Source organism: Chiloscyllium plagiosum, chromosome 19, assembly GCF_004010195.1.
Source record: "Chiloscyllium plagiosum isolate BGI_BamShark_2017 chromosome 19, ASM401019v2, whole genome shotgun sequence".
NCBI classification, from domain to species: domain Eukaryota; kingdom Metazoa; phylum Chordata; class Chondrichthyes; order Orectolobiformes; family Hemiscylliidae; genus Chiloscyllium; species Chiloscyllium plagiosum.
Genome location: NC_057728.1, coordinates 68,443,535 through 68,465,893, shown reverse-complemented (window position 1 = coordinate 68,465,893; position 22,359 = coordinate 68,443,535). Strand labels below are relative to the sequence as shown.

At 41.3% G+C, this 22,359-nt stretch overlaps 1 protein-coding gene across 1 annotated transcript in view; it reads right to left on the bottom strand.

Moving 5' to 3' along the window:
- Positions 1-22,116, bottom strand: part of gucy1b1 (guanylate cyclase 1 soluble subunit beta 1) — a 194,181-nt gene extending 172,065 nt beyond the window's left edge. Inside the window, exons 1-3 of the mRNA XM_043708804.1 lie at positions 21,860-22,116; positions 21,280-21,353; positions 9,921-10,021 (exon numbers count right to left, since the gene is read on the bottom strand). Coding sequence (XP_043564739.1) covers positions 9,921-10,021; positions 21,280-21,353; positions 21,860-21,862 — 178 coding nt within the window. The 5' untranslated portion in view covers positions 21,863-22,116. The remainder of the gene's footprint in view (positions 1-9,920; positions 10,022-21,279; positions 21,354-21,859) is intronic.
- Between the last annotated feature and the right edge of the window lie 243 nt (positions 22,117-22,359).

Below are 22,359 nucleotides of genomic sequence, written 5' to 3'. Positions count from 1 at the left end.
AAATGTGTTGCTGGAAAAGCGCAGCAGGTCAGGCAGCATCCAGGGAACAGGAGAATCGACGTTTCGGGCATAAGCCCTTCTTCAGGAATGAGGAAGGTTTGTCCAGCAGGCTAAGATAAAAGGTAGGGAGGTGGGACTTGGGGGAGGGGCGTCGGAAATGTGATAGGTGGAAAGAGGTCAAGGTGAGGGTGATAGGTCAGACTGGGGTGGGGGCGGGGAGGTCGGGAAGAAGATTGCAGGTTAGGAAGGCGGTGCTGAATTTGATGGATTTGACTGAGACAGGCTGGGGGGAGGGGAAATGAGGAAACTGGTGAAATCTGAGTTCATCCCTTGTGGTTGGAGGGTTCCCACCCCAGTCTGACCTATCACCCTCACCTTGACCTCTTTCCACCTATCACATTTCCGACGCCCCTCCTCCCTATCTTTTACCTTAGCCTGCTGGACCAACTTTCCTCATTCCTGAAGAAGGGCTAATGCCCGAAACGTCGATTCTCCTGTTCCCTAGATGCTGCCTGTCCTGCTGCGCTTTTCCAGCAACACATTTCCATCTTTAAAGTTAAGTTAGCCAGAGAAGATCTAAAGAGAGGGCTAAGAAGAGCCAGGAGTGAACATGAGAAGTTGTTGGTGGATAGGATCAAGTACAAAGCCTTCGGGTTTTCCAAGTCTATCAGGAATAAAAAAAATAACTACAGTAAGATTAGGGCCAAAGATAGCAACGAAATGTTGTATGTGGAATCTTAGGACATAGGGGAAATGCTTTAATGAATAATTTTCATCAGTATTCACATTGGAAAAGGGCAATGTTAGTGAGAATATGGAGATACAGCCTGCAAGGTTAGCTGGGATTGAGGTTGACAAAAAAAAAGAGGAGGATTTCACAATTTTGGAAGATCTGAAAATTGATAAGATCCCTGGGCCGAATGGGATTTATCCTCGCATTCTCCGGGAAACCAGGGAGGAGATTACAGAGCCTGTGGCTTTTATCTCTACGTCATCATTGTCAACAGGAATAATGCCAGAAGACTGGAGAATAGCAAATGTTATTCCCTTGTTTAAGAAGGGGAGTCAGGACAACCCCGGTAATTATAGACCAGTGAGCCTTACTTAGTTTGTGGGTAAGGTGTTGGAAAAGGTTACAAAAGACCTGGAAAGGAAGAATTTTATTAGAGATAGTCAACATGGTTTTGTGAAGGGTAGGTCGTGCCTACCTAACCTTACTGAGTTCATTGAGAAGGTGACAAAACAGGTGGATGAAGCTAAAGCAATCCATGTGGTGTATGTGTACTTCAGTAAGGCGTTTGATAATGTTCCACACGGTTAGCTATTACACAAACTATTGAGTTTCATGATTGAAGGTGGTTTAGCAGTTTGGATCAGAAATTGGCAAGCTGAAAGGAGACAGAGAATCCTAGAGCTCAGTTACCAGTGGTGTGCCGCAAGGATCTTTTTAGGGACCACTGCTGTTTGTGATTTTTATGAATGATCTGGAGGTGGCATAGAAAGATGGGTTAGTAAAATTTGCAGATGATAGGCAAAGTCTTTTCCCTGGGGTCAGGGAGTCCAGAACTAGAGGGCATAGGTTTAGGGTGAGGAGAAAGATATAAAAGAGACCTAAGAGGCAACATTTTCATGCAAAGGGTGGTACATGTATGGAATGAGCTGCCAGAGGAAGTGGTGGAGGCTGGTACAATTGCAACATTTAAGAGGCATTTGGATGGGTATATGAATAGGAAGGGTTTGGAGGGATTTGGGCCGGGTACTGGCAGGTGAACTAGATTGGGTTGGGATATCTGGTCGGCATGGATGGGTTGGACCGAAGGGTCTATTTCCATGCTGTACATCTTTATGACTCTATGACACTAAGCTAGGCAGAGTTGTGGATAGTGCCAAAGGATGTTGTAGGTTACAGAAGGACATAGATAAGATGCAGAGCTGGACTAAGAAGTGGCAAATGGAGATTAATGCAGAAAAAAGCATCAGATAGTTCACTTCGAAAGAAGTAACAGGAATTTAGAGTACTGGGCTAATGATAAGATTCTTGGCAGTACAGATGAATAGAGAGATCAGTGTCCAAATGCATAAATCCCTGAAAGTCGCCACCCATGTTGATAGGGTTGTTAAGACGACATATGTTGTGTTGGCGTTTATTGGTAGGGGCAATTGAGTTTCAGAGCCATGAGGTTATGCTTCAGCTGTACAAGTCACCCAGAAGGCTACACCTGGAATATTGCGTACAGTTCTGGTCACCACATTATAGGAAGGATATGGAAGCTTTGGAAAGGGTTCAGGAGATATTGCCTGGTATAGAAGGAAGGTCTTACGAGGAGAGGCTGAGGGAACTGAGGCTGCTTTCACTGGAGAGAAAAAGGTTCCGAGGTGACTTAACTGAGACCTATAAAGATTATCAGAGGGTTAGATAGGTTGGACAGTGAGGCTTTTACCTTGGATGGTGAAGGCTTGTACAAGGGGACATAGATTTAGGACATATCAGGGGGAGTTTCTTTACTCAGTAGTAGGGGCATTAAACAGCCTGCCTGCAACAGTAGTAGACTCGCTGACATTAAACTGGTCATTGGACATACATATGTGTAATAATGGAACGGTGTAGGTTAGATGGGCATCCGATTAAATTTTACAGGTCAGCGCAACAAAGGGCCGAAGGGCCTGTACCGCACTGTAACATTCTATGTTCTACGTTACCCATCTATCCGCTCCATCTTCCTCTCTGACCTATACCATCTCCCCACCTTCTTCTACCTACTGCATTCTCAGCTACCTTCCCCCCCAGCCCCACTCCCCGGCCCACAAGCCTCATTCCTGATGAAGGGCTAGATTCTCCTGTTCCTTGGATGCTGCCTAACTTGATGAGCTTTTCCAGCACCACACTCTCAACTCTTATCTCCAGCATCCACAGTCCGCACTTTCTCCCAAATGCAACAGGAGACTTGAACCATATCAGATTAGGCTGACAAGTGGCAAGTAACATTTGCACCAAACAATTGCCAGGCAATGATCATCTCCAAGAAGAGACAATCACTATCCTTTCACACTTAAGTGCACAACCACTGACATGGTGGCACAGTGGTTAGCACTGCTACCTCACAGCGCCAGAGACCCGGTTGAATTCCCACTGTAGGCAACTGTCTGTGTGGAGTTTGCACATTCTCCTAGTGTCTGTGTGGGTTTCCTTCAGGTGCTCCGGTTTCCACCCACAGTCCAAAAATGTGCAGGTTAGGTGAATTGGCCATACTAAATTGCCCAGAGTGTTAGGTGAAGGGGTAAATGTAAGGGAATGGGTCTGGGTGGGTAACTCTTTGGAGGGTCGGTTTGGACTTGTTGGGCTGAAGAGCCTGATTCCACACTAAATAATCTAATCTTAAAAAAAACACTGAATCCACCACCAGAAATTTACCTGGACTTGCCATATAAATTCAGTGACTACAGATCAGATCAGAGAGCTGGTATACTGCAGAACATAGCTCACCTGACTCCCCAAAGCCTGTTTACCATCTACATGCCAAAAGTCAGGAGAGCTATGGAATATTCCCCGCTTTCCTAGATCAGTGCAGCTCCAACAACACTCAAGAAGCTTGACACCATCCAGCTCAAAAGCGGTCAACTTAACTCATACCACATCCACGAACATCCTGACTTGGAAAACATACTCCTGTATTTTGACCAATACTTCAATATTGGTCACTCAAGATCCTTGAATGAACTTCCAAAGGCATTGCAGGTCCTCCTACATCAAACAGACTACTGTGGTTCAAAGGGTAGTGCCCCACTTTCTCAAGGGCAACTAGAGTTGAGCAATAAATGCTGGATCCATTAACACCCATGTTCCATGAGTGAATTTAAAAAACATTCCAGCACTAAGTTGGTTAAACAAAATTTCTGCTCTAGGAGTCATCAGCATAGGTTTCTAATCAAACCACCTTTTTCTGTGCCAATTACTAATTCCATCCTGAACAACTGTTCCCAGATATTTCCCCACTTGTGATCAAAATTGTTGGACTGAACACATATACACTGGAGTAGACACAGCTCTTCTACCCACAATCCAGGACTGCTTGCCTCTCAGTGGGATGCTTGTAGTTCATGAACAGTCTACACTTGGCTCATTGAAGTCAAAAAACAGAACTACACAGTAATATTAGCACCAATAAGTTTCCTTGCAGATTTGTTCCTCTGCATCTTTTCCATTAGTTCAAGGTCTATAGAGTACACAGAGTTCTAGACAATTTAATTCTCTCCTTGAACTCCAAGATATCCTCTCTTTCTCCAGCAATGCAAATCTTAAACATTACTACCCTTTCCTTCCCTTTGAGTACCTTTTACTCAGGAATATTTAACACCTAGTGCTGCTACTCCTGAAGCCAGGGCTCTGTTGCCATGACATCATACTGCAATGGTGCAAACTGCATCTGTGATTGCTCATCTTATTTACTATAGGGAAGGGAATATATGTTGATTGGTTGGACCCTAGGAAGCACGGAGAACCAGAGGGAATTTGGTGTGCACATCAACATATCCCTTAAAAAGGTTTCAATGCAGGTGGATAAAGGGGATCAAATATATGGGGGAATGCTTTTATTTAAAAAAAGGTTGAATTCAAGAGCAGGGATGTTATACTGGAACTATTTACACATTGGTTAGGCCATAGCTAGAACAGTTATGTGGATTCAAGTACTGCACAGAAGAGGATTGTAATAGCACAAGAGAGGGTGCAAAGCAGATTTATCAGCATGTTGCCTAGGCTAAAGAGTTTCAGTTAAGATATTGGCCAGACTGGGGCTGTTTTCTTTAAACAGAGGAGATTGAGAGGGGACATAATTGCTCCACATAAATTGTCTCGATAGGAAGAAACTTTTCCCCTTGGAGGGATCAATGACCCAGGCACTAATTTCTGGTGAGGGGCAAAAGGTTTAGAGAAAGTATGGCAGAAACCTTTTCCATCCAGGTGGTGGAAATCTAGAACTCTACCAACAAGGGTTGGTTGAAGCAGAATCGTTGTAACAGTCAAGTAGTATTTAGAAGTGCACTTGTGATGACAAGGCATCGGGATTAGACTAGTTAGGTGGTTGTTTGGGCCAACACAGAAGTGATGGGTCAAACAGCCTTTTTCCATGTCGTACATCTCTGACAATACTCTACAATCACAGACACTAATTTGATTGATAAAAATAGCAAAAAAGCTGGGAGATACCAGAACAGATCCGTGACACCAGGGTTGCTTTCTTCCAATATGGATCATATTCATCTTGACCCTACTCTCATCTATTAACAGGTCTTGGGCAATAGCATGAAATAAGCAGTATCAGAGTAACTTCCATTGTACACAGTACCTGATATTTAATTCTGTTGACTGCAATGCTATTGAATAAATCAGGCACCGTGTGTAATGAGTGGCAATACCACATTACCCTTTGCATTAGATCTGGAGGTGCATTTCAACTCTTCTGATGCAGAAATAACCTTTGGCCAAATCAATTAATGGCTTTTTATTTAATGATTTAATTTACTTAAAGTGAAATTTTATAAAACTCCTTTCAAAAAAATCTATAAAATTTCACCCAGAGGTATTTTCTTATCAGCTACTTTTGTTACATTCTTCAGAACAAATATTTAATAGACAATAACATACCCTTTATTAAAGCAATGTTGCTGCTCTCTGATGAACTCAAGTGGTCAATCACCCTGGCCATAAATCCAATAATCTGTCTTTAACAGATGTTCATGGGACTTTTAAAGTTTCCTCCTCCCTCCGCCAACCTTTGTTGGAGAATGGAGTTATATTTGTAACCCATTTTCAATCTATATGCATATTTCCTGATGCAAGATTGTTACACTATTGCTAACTTCAAAGCTCATTGTGGCCACAAAATCATAAGGTCATGAAAATGAGAGCTTTTGTCAAATTAATTTCCAGTCCTCATTCATTTTGAAATGGGCACATATATCCTCTTCTCATTACTGTGAAATTTTCTCCACCATTGTATGCAGTACACAATTTCAATCCCTATTTACAATGTTCATTCTGTCCAAAAGGTTTTATCCTATTTCCAAGCCCCCTGCAGGTGTGCTATGGCAGGAAAGCATCAGACGGTGATCTTTCACGTAATAGCAGTTACTCCAACCTAGTCGTTCCCAAGCTTTTCAATGAGGCAAAACAACACCATGGTGTGCATATGTGCAAGATAGATGTGGAAGGAGATCAAAAGCATAGATCCAGCCTCAAAGCTCAGGCAAAGTGACGCTGCATCCTGAAAATTTTGTAGCACGTCTCACCTTTGCTGCACGGCATCACTTGAGAGAGAAAAAAACACACCACTGTTCTAACCTTTAGTGCATTCCTAAGCATGTAGTCCATGACCTTGCAATGTGCCATTCACAACACACAATCTTTGCAGGACAGACCAAATGAAGGTCAATAAACTCAAGTACACCTTTCACAGAGCTGATGATTCCCCACCAGCAATGGACGTATACAGAGATGAACATTGCTGGGAACAACCAGCACAGCAGTGACTAGTAACATGGAGCTTTAGGATGAACCTTGAAGATTTGTGATGATCATGATGTCCTGATTCCACTACCTGATGGAATTCAAGATTTGTTTTAAAAAATGTCTTCCTGCATATGCTTCTCCATGGAGAACAGAGAGTATGGCATGGCCCACCTGTTTAGAGCCATCTATGGCAATGTGCCCAGACCCTTTGCAACACTTGCAACATAGAGCCTCAGAACATTTGATGCCTGCATACGGAGAGTTTACACACAGTTTTATGCAGTGCTACAACCTAGATGGGAAGGTAGACTGATTTTCTATCCTCTGTGCTCCAGTTGTGATCCATGTGTAACTGTGACACTATGGCTAACTGTTGAAGGTTGACATGCATGATGGGAAATTACACTAACTGTACACAAACAAGAACAACCTGCTGTGAAAGCAAGTAAAACTAGACTGTTGACAGAAACAAATCGCTAATGCTAAGGGCGATACTATCCTTGGTAGCAAAAAGAATTAAGAAAAAGAAAAGACAGAAATCATGGACATTGATCTCTCCTGCTTACATGACTCTTGGACAAATTAGGTCAAAACTATGAGGATCCTGTGCAAGAGACAGTACAAAAGTCTGTAAGACAGGGAGAAAACAGGAAAAAAAAAGCAAAAACTCAAAATCAACTATTGTGCAGAGGAAACCCTGATCTCAGAACTCCAAAAAAGATAGACTTGGAGTGAACCTGATCATTTCACCACACATGGGTAGTATCTAGACTTTAGTTAAATAAACAACTCCATCATGTATTGATCATGTGCCAAGAACTAAAAAAAGAGCAAGTTGTACAGTAGTAGAATTATAATTCACCTTATTGCCACATGTACTCAAGTGAGTAAGTGAAAAGTTTCCACTTACAGAGCTCTCTTAGGTACAAAAAGGTACAGAGATTTGGATTCTTAAGTACAAATTCTTAGGAAAACAAATAAGGAAACACAAAAATTCAGAACAACAGTTCTTCTAAACCAGTCCACACCAGCACCTAATCTCTAGCCTGCACCTGGTTTCCCCTCGAGGTGAAACCGAGGCTCTCACCTCATCAGTCTGTCTTGTGTCACAATGTTCAAGACACTAGTGAAAAATAGATCTATGCCAGTGATCGCTACTGAGGGAACACGTTAAATCGAAGTACACACAAATCACAATTTTACCTGCTAGATGGAATGAGGATAAAAGAATATTAGGACAGGATTCTTGTGCTATAGAATTAATGTTCATTACAAACATAAACTAAAACAAATCAAAACTTAAAACTGAACAAAAACTACAACTAATGATTTTCAGCCATTACAATCTATCACTTTAAATCCCCACAAATACATTTAGAAAGGGACAAAATAAAACAAAAAAAGGTTATTTCGGAGGAAAAAGAACAATTTTCATTTGCTTCCAAAGATGTTCTGTTCTCTAATGTCATCTGGAGGGCAAAAGACAGTACGTATTTGGGAGAAGTGGGGGGGGGGGAAACAGAAACACAAGACAGCGAGCTAACTTTTGACTCTTTCAGCACAACCTCCAAGTATCTCCCTATGATTGGATCCAATGTCAGGTATGACAACTGGATCTTCTATGTAATTCTAAAACTTCTTTCCATCTCATTGGAGATATTCCTTCACCCGATATCAGGTAGCAAACATTTCAGGACTCTGGATGATGACTGCAGATTTATCGCCATTAATTATGGGACCTCCTATAACTACAAGCCTCTGACTTGGCTCTAAATTCAATGTTCTTCAATACTGTGGCTGATCTTTGAAGTCTTTTGATTGTCTTCTATCAGTTCCCCCAACATTGCTGAGTGGCAATCATGTTGCGCTTTCATAAATTTGTAGTCTTCTCTGTTACAACATGGCGCTGAACCCTTTTTTTAGTTAAAACCAAACACCCAGAAAAGCTCACTTCGCCTCAAATCTTAAATGAATTACAGAACTCCCAAATTCCACTGAAAATATCAGTTTATTCCTTAAAAGTGAACATTAAAACAATTATTCACAACTCTAAGCCCCCCTTTCTCTTAACTGTTTATTATCTGCCTCCAACCCTGTAACATACTGTTCCAATAAAAAAAAAGTTATTAAAATTACATCAACTTAATTTCAAGACCACACAGCGGCTGTCATCTCCAGTGTCTGTCTTTTCCCGGCTGAAAATCTCCTGGGATCATCTGTGTTTTTACTGTGAAGAGGATTCATATGAAAAAAAGGTACCCCTGAAACAGAAAGTCTCTCTTGATGGCAGTTTACTCTAACTTTCAAAATGCCTGCCTCTTTTATGCTCCCAACAATCGGATCATCTCACTGGTTCAATGTTGACAAAACAATAAATTCGAAATCACTTGGGTTTTAGTATCTGGGTCATAATTGAAACGGATTGCTATTTTGACAACAATTCAAATTTAACCAACCAACTCAGCAATCACAGCCATAATGTTACATATTTTCAATTTTCCAGTAGACTCTGAAACTGCTAGTCATATAGTCATATAGCAGTAAGCTCTCCATGTAAAACAGCACTCACTCTCCCAAAGGTACAGTACACACCTTCAATTTCATAACATCTGTCAAGTTATGACAATATTCTGAAAGAAAGAAAAAAATTCTCCTTTGCTTTCCCTGGAGTTTAATGTTTCAAGTTCCAATTTAAATTCTCTGAACATTTCAAACCAAAGACACTTCCTACAGATGTGACCACGAGTCAGTCTCAGATACAGTATTGGAGAGAGGAAATAGTAATTTGATACCATAATGAAAACAAAAATCCCACAGTGAACTTCCAAAACATGAGCAATATTTGTCTTTTTATTTATAATTAAATGTGGCAAACAAAGATGCAACATTACAGTCTGTTTAAAGTAGGAAGTTTAATCCCTTCTATCCTAAGATAAGCAGTCAAGTACAAACAGAAAGAATTACTGTTTACTATAGCTCAGTTAAGGAACAGATTAGTGCCTTGCTCAAAGCTTTAAGTAGCTAAGTTGATGGGGTAATATTTAAAAAAGGGGCCTGATGAGCAACTTTTTGCCCCAGAGGGTGGTGCACACATGGAATGAACTACCAGAAGTGATAAATACAGGGACAGTCACAACACAAAAGATATTCGGACAGGTACACGAATAGGAAAGATTTAGAAGGATATCACCAAAAAGCAGGTAAATGGGACCAGTTCAGTTTGGGAAATTTGGTCAGTATGGAGAGTCAGTCTCCATGCTGTATGACCCCACCACTGCTTTCAGCCTTCTTTTGGCTCGAGCAGTTATAAAAAAATTAAAAAAGGTCATGGACTTCTCGACAAGGATGTTTACTTTAAAATATCCATTTTTAGTGTAATATATATTGTAATGAATGTGAAGGATCTACTCACTGAGCACTTTGCTGGCTGCACTGATCAAATCATATGTTTTAGAATCGTCATATATAATCCGTACCAGAAACTGCCCTTCCACATCCAACTGTGCTTCTTTTCTACAAGAAAAAAAAAATTGACAAAAATGAGACACTACACATGGCAATTCTGAAGGGGTACCACCTGTTTCCTGCAAAACCATGATTAGTGTTACCCTTACAGATGCATTGTAAACTGTTACAATTAGTCATTTATACAATTTCGCCAAGGCTTCCATCAATCTTCCAGCAGAGAAGTTCCATAAAAATTTAAGACAAAATATTCTATGACTTTTGTACAGGTATGATGAGAAGTTTGCAAGAACAACAAAATTCATGAACTGTCATCTGATTTAAAATATTACAAACAAAGACAGTACTGGAAACACAGTAACGGTTTCCAGTATTCTGGTGTAGTGGTGTCGTTCTGTTTAAGGTCAGAGGGTAACCTAGGAGGAAAAAAAAACAACCAATTTTGATGTAAATCACTAATTAATCAAGAACAACCTATGCAGTGTTGTTTGGGATGACATTGCAACAATTTTACCAATGACAGTAAATGGAACAGCATCTCGTAAACTATATCACCTGACATTGCCCAATTTGACTGTAGCCTCAGACTAACCTCCTTGCTGTCAAAACAAACTTTCAGCATCATCTGTAAACTTGCTAATTATATCTTTGTCAAGACATTATGACTTTAAGAGGTGCATTTTATCTTCTTCTTTAAAAATGACAAAACACAAAAAGGTTGAGATAAAAAGGTACGAGTGGTCTTCTCAAAGCCAATAAATGGCTTGAGGCACCTTGAAGATTGCCCCCCCAAAAAAAAGTTGGACCAATAGAAGCACCTGAACGGGTGGGGCCAAGCTCCCACAGTAGCAGGATTTTCAGTTTTAGATTTCTGGAGTCTCTAGGATCTTTAAGCTGGATGGAGAAACTCTTATTCCTCAGTTACAAATGAAAGTCCCCAGGGGATGGGGGCGAGGTCTCTTCCAACTGTCAGAATTACAGGTAAAATAAAATTTTACTTAAGAATTTACCTTTGCTAAGGTGGTTATTACATTGAAACAGTTAATGAGTAGTAGTTTATTTATATTTTGTCAAGCATTTCTTTACCGTCAGTGAAGACTTTTATTTTGTTTGTATTTTAATTATAATTATAGGTTATGATTGAAGTGTGTTGTGTTTCAAACCAGGTAGTTTGACTAAATTAATTGCATCTGGAACTCAACACCTTACGCTTACATTTAAAATAAGAAAAAAAAAGTTGGGTCTAGACCCCCTCCTAATGTGTTTTGGAGAGGGTTTGATTTGGTCCATAACTACATTCACATCCTGAACATATTTTAAAAAATAGGTCCCTGCACCAAATGTTAGGCAGGCTGCTGGAGAGCGAGAGAGAGACACAGACAGACAGAGACAGAGACAGAGAGACAGAGACACAAAGACAGAGACGAGAGAGAGAGCGACCCCTGAAAGTGAGGTGTTAGCCAGGAGGCTGCAGAGACACCAAGGTACCAGTTGCTGACAAGGGCCAGGAATGGTCACTATATAAAAAAAAACTGCTGACACACAAGGGGAAAACAGCTCATGAACAGAGAATGGATGAGTCCAGGTACTGCTTGGTACCAACCATATTCTTCAGAAAAAAAAAAGTAAGATAGATGAGGTAATGCAAAAAGCCTTATTGAAGTCCATGTAAACCATATTAACTGGACTGGCTTCAATATTCAGTCACCTTTTCAAAAAAACACTCAATTTCATAAGTCAGACAGGCTCTCTCCAACACATCTTACAATTTTACAGTAAAAGAGGCCATTTAATCCATCATGTCTGTACCAGTTCCTAAAAGTGCTACCCAGCTAGTCTTACTCTTCAGCCCCATTTGGGTCCCTCTAAATTTACCACTTTTCAGTAAATATCCAGCTGTCTTGAAACTTTGTATAAAATCCACCTCCCCGGCAGTGTAGTCCAAAATCCCAACAACCGAGCACAAAAGTTACTCAGCTCATTCCTTGGTCGCTTGCTGTCAATCTTGAAATTGTGGCCCCTAGTTATTGTCATACCAATTTGTGGAAACAGAATATCTTTCTTTATCCTGTCAAAAGAAATTCAATTTCGAACACCTCAATAAATTAATCTTTGCTACTAAGGAGAAGCAGACAAATCTCTCAAATCTTTCCTTGTACCTAAAATCCTTCACTCCTGGCATCATGCTCATAAATCTCCTTTGAACACTAAATATACTTCCTTAAATAAAAGAAGTGCCCAAAACAGAACAAATACTCCAAATGTGGTCTGAGCAATGATTTGTAGAGGTTGGACATCGCTTCCTTGCTTGTATATTTTGTGACTATTTATAAACCTAAGAATCCTATAAGAATTCTTAACAACTATTTCAACTTGCCTGGCCACCTTCAGAGAATCATGCACAAGAGCCAGCGATCCCCCAGCTCCTACACTCTCCTCAAAAAAGTTGTGCGATTGTCTGTTATGTAAAAATCTGTCTGCCTGCTTTTTAGCCAATTTGTTCATGTCCCTCCAGAAGTGTTCAGCATCATCCTCACCATTCTCCCTAGTTTAGTAAACATCTTCAAATTGATATTTTGCCCGCAACACCTGCTCGAAATTGTTCATGGAAATCACAATAAGGGTCCTGACACTGATCCCCAAGGAACTCCACTTTCAAACTGTCTCCATTTCTACCCACCTTCCATTTTCTATCTTTTAGCCAACTTGTAATTCATGCTACTAAAAGGACCAATCAATCCCAAAAACAGCTAATTTGCTACTAACCAGGTACTGGAATCAAACACTTATGAAAGTCCAAATATACAATATTCACAACAGTACCCTCATCCACTGTCTGAGTCACCTCAAATGAACTCAAATTTGTCAGTTGGTAGTTGTCTAGCTGTTTGCAAGGTGTTGTGTTTGGTGCAGTCTTTGCATGGTATCCTGAAAATTACTTTAGTCTTGCACATGTGTCTTTTGTCGTGGTGAGTTGTTGTTGGAGTGTGGCTGTCAGGTTATGGGCTGTCATGAATCCCAGTGGTCAATGACGTCTGGCTGTCAGTTCAGAGACTTTTAGGTCATGGCATGTCCTCATTACACTGTTTGTCTGTTAGGTACCTGCAGATAAAGTTGTAGGGAGATCAGTTCTTGGCAAATACTCTGTAGAGATCTTCTTCTGTTCATTAGGTCAGGAGTGCTGCAACATATTGTAGCCCTTTTGAAGAGGGGTGCTAATGCAGCTTCTCGTGTGTTTGGGTGGTTACTGTTGTAATGCCAGATGTGGCCAGAGTGTGTGGCTTTCCTGTACATTTTTGTGGTGCATTCACAGTTCTGTGTTCTTTGTACCATCAAATCCAGGAATGGAAGTTGATTGTTGGCTTCCTCCTCTTTCGTAAGTCTGATCCCAGTGAGTATGGTGTTGATAATCTGGTGGATGTTCTTGATTTCGGTTCTCTTAAATGTTAAGATAAGTGTTGTCCATGTATCTGATCCAGAGTTTGGGGTGGAATTGTGGACATAAAATTCACAGGATTCCATGCAAAGGTTGCACAAAACACTATATAGGGCGAACAGGCAGACAACAGGCAATCCGCATCCAAAAACACCAACGAGTCACTAAATGCAATGATCAGCTGTCCCCAGTAGCTGTGCACACAGATGACATGGACCACAAATTCGACTGGGACAACACAACAATCATAGTACAAGCTAAACAGAGGACAGCCAGAGCATTTCTAGAAGCAAGGCACTCAACCACAGATTCCAACACATTGTAGTGGCTGGTATATTGGGTCGAGGCCAATGAACAACCAGAACAGACTACCTGAAACAGCAGAAGTGGAACCAAATAAATTCCAGAAGACAGTACAACAGTGCTTCACAGGAGGCTTCAAAGCACTGAAGAGGTCACCTAGACAGGGGACTAAAATGTCTGCAAATCATCTCCCAGCTCAGCGAACATACCCAGCTACAAATCTTTACACAAACCTTGAATTCAACAAGACACTGTGCTAGATAGGTGTTTCAAGAAAATAACTAGTGTTCCTAGTATTACACAAAAGGATTCATTACCTGGAAGTAAAAAAGATGCTCAATAGGGAAAAAACAGACCATAAATTGAAATATCTTTGGAAGTGATTTAGTCAAGTCTGAAACTAGAGTCTCAATTCGAAACAACTATCATTGATTTGAGCGGGGAGATGGTCAAGAGGCCTTATTGCAAGATGTGACGGTAACAAGCAGTAAAGAATTAAACAAAGAATTAAATACTTGTACATTCCTTTATGGCACAAAGGAAAAAATTAGCTCCAATAAAAATTAAAAGATAATGTCAAATCAAAGGAACAGCACGGTGGCTCAGTGGTTAGCACTGCTGCCTCACAGCACCAGGGACCCGGGTTAAATTCCTGTCTCGGGCAACTGTGTGTGGAGTTTGTACATTCTCCCCGTGTCTGCGTGGGTTTCCTCCGGGTGCTCTGGTTTCCTCCCACAATCCAAAAGATGTGCAGGTCAGGTGGATTGGCCATGCTAAATTGTCCCTAGTGTTAGATGCATTAGTCGGGGGGAATGGGTTTGGGCGGGTTGCTCGTCGGTGTGGACGTGTTGGGCCGAAGAGCCTGTTTCCGTACTGTAGGGAATTTAATTGAACAGGCTTATAATATCACCAAAGTAGCAAGTCTCAATATTATAAATTTACTTATCTTCCTTTGAATTCTGAAGAGAGATAAATGATTAAAAGGGTGTACTACCAAGAGGCATAAAACATTGCAAATATTCATATTAGGTACTTAAACAGGAAGAGATGAGTGGAAATAAATTTGGCTCTCTTACAGGCAGAGACCATAAGCACATAGAAAATAAGAGCAGGCATGGGCCATTCGAGTCAGTCCCACCATTCAATATGATTGTGGCTGATTATTCCCTGTTCCCACTTTAGCAGAGCAAAGTTAAACAAATCTAATGTCTATAATTTTAACTCAATAACCTTTGTCTTTTTGAGTGAGAATGGGACTAGAAACAGGTACTGTCAAGAGATACATTTAAAAAAAACAAAAAAAAAAGTAGTCAGATTACATAAGCGGTTTCCACAATGTTTGATACCATTGATTTTTCTGAAGACCAATGCTACTTTTGCCAGTTCAGGGTAAGATTTAACTTATATTTTCTGAACATTCAGTATCTGGTAACAGAAGATTAGATAGAGAACTTCCAAATTTTCATGCTCCAATATCAACAGCCAAACTTCTCTTCAGAAACCCAGTAGTTCAAGAAATTCCAGCTGCTCCCTCGGTTTGATTATCAGATGACAACCACCTCTTACTCTAAACTCCACTGAATATAGCATCTTTAAAAAAGGTTGAAAGCGTAGAAGAGCACCCTTCAGCCTACCAGCAGCGAAAAAAAAACCATGATCTATTCAATCCAGCTTTCCAGCACCTGGTCCACAGCCTTAGTATCACAAGTGATCACCTAAATATTTGATTGATATTTGGTTTCTGCCTTTACCACCAACTTCAGACAGTGAAGTATTTTTTAAAAAACCATCTTAAAAGGTGAAAAATGCTTTCCTCACATCTCCTCTAAACCTTCTGCTTCTTACTTTAAATCTCCATCCCTTATCTTAGATCCCTCCATCAAGGAGATAGCTCCTTCTGTATTTATGAAGTGTATAAGATTGAAGCAATCACGTTCCCCCTCAGTCTCCTCTGCTCCAAGGTAACCAGAGCCTATCCAATCTCTTTACAGCTAATAGAATCCTAAATGATCCAGACTTTCTTCGGACATCAATCCTATCATGCCAGCAATCATTCTGGAAAACTTTTGTAGCACTCCTTCCACAGTCAGAATATCCTTCCTCAGATAAGACAATCAAAATTGTACACAAACTCCAAGTATGGTCTAACCAAGGTCCTCTACAACTACAACAAGATGACATCCTGCTCCTGTGTGCATATCCTCTTGCTAAGGGGGCCTCTGTACAATTTGCCTTCTTTGTACACTAGTTGCTGCAGATGCAAAGACACCCAGGTCCCACTGCACCTCCCAGTTTTCCCAATCTTTCTGTACATTTGCACATTCACTCAACATGTTGAATCACACCGAAACATCTCTGCATCCTCCTCAGGTCCCCCTCTACAGCACATCTAAATATTTCAAATGCTGTTGAGTGTGTCTACTACTATCTCCCTTACTAGCAATGAATTCCAGATTCCCACTATCTGGAAAAGTTTCACCATAATATCCCCTAACCATCTGCCCATTACCTTAAATCTGTATCTACTAGTCATTGATTCCTCCATCAAGGGAGGGACTTTCTTCCTGTCTACACTCCTATAAACTTGATGAATTCCAATCTCCCCTGCTCAAAAGGAAAACACCACAGTCTGTCTAGTCTCACTTCACAACTAAAAACACCACAGCCCAATCAGCATCCTGGTAAATCTCAACTAATGTGGATTCCAGATTTTGTGCACAATACTCCAGCCATTGCCTAACCAACTTCTTACACAATTCTCTTTCTCTAGCCATCCAAGTACACTACCCCAAACCCACATATTCAAACTTGAGGAAGGGGGGCAGGGGAGGGGTGGTTGCCCGTATTGTGAAATCCTGATAGTCAAAGCAAGCCACACCCTCTGGTTTCTATTTATCAACTATACAGTTACATCAAAAATTTCAGTAATTTGTCAAACACAGAACTCCCTTTAACAATTCCACGGTGAGTCACTGTTTTCCAAGCACATTGCTATTAAGTCTTAGCACTTTCTCAACTACTAAATGTCAAGCTAACCAATCTATTATTCTCTACTTAAAACACTGTCACTAAGATTAAGTCTTCACAGTGTAAAATACTAGTCGCATAGCAGAACTGGAGTTGGGGCAGAGCTGAGCCTGTAATGGCCTTCACTAAGGTGGTGGTGCTGGGGCAACTGAAAAGATCTAAAAAGGAGGAAAATGCACCCAGACTGGATGGACTGCACCCAAAGGCTCTGAAGGAGATAGTGAGGACATTCTAGAGGCATTAGTGATTATCTCGAAAGTTACTTAATTCAGGGAGGGTCCCAGAGGACTGAACAATGTTTAATATAGTAACTCTGTTTAAGAAAAGGAGGAAAAGATGACAGAAAATTATTAGGTCAGTTAGCCAGACCTTTGTTGTTGTTAAGATTTTAGTGTCCATTACTAAGGATGAGATTGCAAAGTACTTGGAAGTGCATGGTAAAACAGGGCAGAATAGGTGCAACTTCATCAAGGGGGGCTCATCTTTCTAATTCTTTGGAGGTGGTTATGACCAAATTACAAAAAAAGGAAAACCAGCAGATGTGGTCTATTTGCATTTCCAGAGGGCCTTTGAAAAGGAGGTTGCTAAATAAGCTCATGGTGTTAGAGGCAAGGTACTGGCATAGATAGAGGACTGAACTGACTGGTAAAAGGCAGAGTGTGGGGGATAAAAGAGATCTTTTCCACACTGGAAGCAACTAGCAGACTTCAAAGGTCTGTACTGAGACCACAAAAATTCAGAATACACATTAGTGATCTGGACAAAAGGAACTTAGGGCATTGTTGCAAGTTTGCAGATAACACAGATGGGTGGAAGAACACGGTGGCTCAGTGGTTAGCACTATGCTTCACAGAGCTAAGATCCAGGTTCAATTCCAGCCTGGGGTGACTGTCTGTGTGGAGTTTGCACATTCTCCCTGTGTCTGCATGGATCCCCTCTGGGTGCTCCAGTTTCCTCCTACAGTCCAAAGATGTGCAGGTTAGGTGATTTTGCTGTGCTAAATTGCCCACAGTGTCCAGGGATGTGTAGGTTAGATGCATTAGTCTGGGGTAAATATAGACGAATAGGGTAGGGGAATGGGTCTGGGTGGAATATATTGCAGATGCAGACATGTTGGGCCAGATGGTCTGTTTCCACACTGCAGGGATTCCATGGTAACAGATAATGTTGACAAGGCAGGGAGACTGTAGAAGGACTTGGACCGGATAGGATGGGAAGTGGGCATCGCAGTGATAGATGGAATACAACATGGCAAAGTGTGAGGATATGCACTTTCGTTGCAAGAATAGGAGGTGTAGGAGAAAGTGAGGACTGCAGATGTTGGAGATCAGAGTCAGAATCAAACACTGTAGTGCTGGAAAAGCACAGCAGGTCAGGCAGCATCTGAGGAGCAGGAGAATAAATGCTTTTGGCATAAGCCCTACATCAGGAATGAGGCTTGTGGGCTGGGGGAGGGCACTGAGAGATAAATGGGAGGGGTGTGGGGCTAGGGGGAAAAGTAGCTGAGAAATGTAATAGTGAGCACAGTGGTTAGCACTGCTGCCTCACAGCGCCAGAGACCCGGGTTCAATTCCCGCCTCAGGCAACTGTCCGTGTGGAGTTTGCACATTCTCCCCGTGTCTGCGTGGGTTTCCTCCGGGTGATCCGGTTTCCTCCCACAGTCCAAAAATGTGCGGGTTAGGTGAATTGGCCATGCTAAAATTGCCCATAGTGTTAGTAGAAGGGGTCTGGGTGGGTTGTGCTTCGGCGGGTCGGTGTGGACTTGTTGGGCCAAAGGGCCTGTTTCCACACTGTAAGTAATCTAATCTCGACGAAGGTGGGAAGAGAAGGTGATAGGTTGGAGAAGGGGGTGGAGCTGATAGATGGGAAAGGAGATGGACCGGACTCATTCTCCTGTAGTCCTCATTTTCTCCTAGATTCTGGTTGGAAGCTATGCTTCAGGGATTCTCATCTGCGTCTCCATTTGGCTTGTCCGAGGATGAATGTTTGGCCCAGTCAAAATGGTCATCCTCATCCATATTAAGGATACTATTGATAGTGGGTCATGTCTTTTTGTAGCTAGTTGATGTTCATGTATCCTGGTGGCTAGTTGTCTGCCTGTTTGTCCAGCATCCCCTTAAACACCCTTATATACTTGTCTCCATCACCACCCCTGGCAGCACTTTGCAGGCCACCTATCACATTGTATAAAAAATAAACATATCCCTCAGATCTGTTTTCGACTTTCTCCCTCTCATATTAAATGCATGCCTGCTAGTATTTTTCCCAAGAGTTGAAATGCTTAATAAGATTCTGACCATCAACTCTATCTCCTCATCTCAAAATTTTATAGACTTCTATCAAGTCTCCCCACAGCCTCTGTTGCGCCAGAGAAAACATCTTGTACAGCCTCTCCTTACAGGTCATATTCTCTAATCCAGACAGCAACCTGGTCACCTTATTTGCACCCTCTCCAAAGCCTCACATCCTTCCTGTAATTATAGCAACCAGAACTAAACACAATATAGTAAGCGTAGCCTAACCTAAGTCTTACAAAGCTGCAACATAGCATCCTGACTCTTATAACCAATTCCCCAAATAAGAAAGGCCAGCTTTACCACTCTGTTTACTTGCGTTGCCACTTTCAAGGAATTATGGACCAGGACCCCAAGATCCCTCTGTCTGTACATCAATGTTGTTCAGAGTCCTGCCAATAATTGTATACTTTTTTCTTAACATTTGATCTCCCAAAGTGCAGCACCTTATACAGATTAAACTTCATGTGCCATTTCTCCAACCATATCTGTAACTGATCTACATTCTGCTGTATCTTTGGACAATCTTCTACACTATCCACAACTCCACCAATCTTTGTATCATCTGCAAACTTACTAACCCATCCATCTACATTTTCAACAAAGTAATTTATATAATCCCAAACAGCAGAGGTCAGAGTACAGATCCCAATGGAATACAATGGGCGGCACGGTGGCACAGTGGTTAGCACTGCTGCCTCACAGCGCCAGAGACCCGGGTAAAATTCCCACCTCAGGCGACTGACTGTGTGGAGTTTGCACGTTCTCCCTGTGTCTGCGTGGGTTTCCTCCGGGTGCTCCGGTTTCCTCCCACAGTCCAAAGATGTGCAGGTCAGGTGAATTGGCCATGCTAAATTGCCCGTAGTGTTAGGTAAGGGGTAAATGTAGGGGAATGGGTGGGTTATGCTTCGGCGGGTTGGTGTGGACTTGTTGGGCCGAAGGGCCTGTTTCCACACTGTAATCTAATCTAACCTAATCTAATCTAAAAAACCACTATTCATGGATCTCCAGTCTGAAAAACACTTTTCCACCACTTCCCTCTGTCTATGGGCAAGCCAAATCTGAATCTACATGGCCAAGTCACTGTGAATCCCAAGAATCTTAATCTTCTGGATGAGCCTACCATGAAAGGACTTTTCAAAAGCCTTATTAAAATCCATATAAACAATCACTGCTCTACCCAACATCAATCACCCTTGTCACTTCCCTCAAAATAAAATCAAAGTTAGTAAAATATGACCTACCCCACACAAAGCCATGCTGACTGTCTCTAATTAAGTCATGCATTTCCAAACACATGCAAATCATATTCCTAATGATCCTGTCCAATAGTTTACCAACCGCCGATGTGCAATGCAGTCCATAACTTGCTGGATTATCCTGCTGTCCCTTTCTTGAGGAGAGGAACAACATTAGCTATGCACCAGTCCTCCAGGACCTCTCCATTGCTGGGGTCGTGTATGCTTGCTAGCGAATCTCCTCTCTTGCCTCTCTCAACAACCTGAGGTAGATACCATCAGGCCTGAGGGACCTATCCACCTTAATGATCTTCAACAGACTAACACCACTTTTCTTGACCTCAAAATACTCTAGCATATTAGCATGCCCCACACTAATCTCACTATCCACCATATCTTTCTCCTTTGTGAACACACTTAAAATACACCTTTGAAACCAGTGTTTCCCAGTGTAGAATTTATTTTGCTAGATATAAAACATCTTGAGATTGCAATCTCACAACACCAAACATTAATTAGCATTCATGATGAATAAACAATAACTAAACTGCCTAAACCAAACATTCCTGAACCGCATCAATGGTATTCACACAAGATCACAGAACCCCTACAGTATGCAAACAGCCATTTGCCCCTACAAATCCACACCGACCCTGCAAACAGTATCCCACCCAGACCTACCATTTTACACTACATTTCTCCTGAGTCATGATTTGGAGATGCCAGTGTACAAAGTTAAACACTGGGGTGTACAAAGTTAAAAATCACACAACACCAGGTTGTAGTCTAACAGGTTTAATTGGAAGCATTAGCTTTCAGAGCGCTGCTCCTTCATCAGGTGGTTGTGGAGTATACAATTGTAAGACAATTATGTGATTTTTAACTTTCTCCTGAGTAGTGCCCCTAACCTACACACCCCTGAATGTGGTACAATGTGTATACTTAGAGCAAAGAAAAATGGGAACTCAGGGTCGAGTTAATTCGGTTTTTAATTTTGTTATAACTTACTTGATATCTTCCCACACCAAAGGTCCATAATTCCGTTGGATTAATAATTCCAAGGCGTGATTTACGAAACCATACTGTTAAAGTAAAAGATATGTATTTTAGAGGCAATTACATTTGAGAAATCCAAAGACATTTGTACAGCAGAGGCGCTGTATGTGTTACTGGGGAAACAAAGCACAAAAGCCTTCCATCCAGGATCTGATTAAAAAAAGCAGATCAAAAATGACATGCTAAAACCACAGATCCAAACTGCCTTGCGTTTATTACGAGTTGCAGTTTTTTTTGCAGTGGCGTCACCGGGCAATTTTATGAATTCGACATTACAACATTCCTCTGGTCCTTAATACACAGACACTATCACTATGAGATACACGGGGGCAGGTAAGAATAAAATAAGTGAATTTTATTCGAAGGAAATAAATTCTAAAGCCAAAACAAAAAGCCTTATAAACAAGATGTTTGAATACTTCCTCTATTTTTCCCGTCTGTTGTAATATATAACAAAAATCAATAGAAAATCTATTTGAAAAAAATCACGCAGATGTATATTTTTACTATTAACGAGTGTACATTCACTTACCATACTAACGTTAGCAAGCACTCCTTTTCCTCAGCGTACTGTATATCCTCACAGAGCAGACAACCCAGCGACTGAAAGGGCCCCTGGACCGATTCGGATTGACAGACAGCTCCGTTAATCAGCAGGAGGGATGGTTCTTCACTGGCAGCACGGTAATCACAAGGAGCCAATCAGAGCAACCAGTTCCACCGACATTACGGCTTAGTGGAGGGTACAGGGATGGGATGGGGACAGTGATCACACATCTCAAATTATAGCTATGACGGATGAAGTGCAATAAAACAAACAACCGCAATTAGTGGCGTTAAAGAACATGTCCAGCTGAGGAAGCAACCCTGATCAACAGTTAAAGAAATACATTTATATTTAAATTTAATGAACGAAATGCGCAATATATTTGATACAGTATAAAGCATACATGACGACATTTAGGATTAAATATAGAACTGTACTGCGCTATCACCGTTATGTTTATAGTGATCAGTGTTAGGAATGGTACA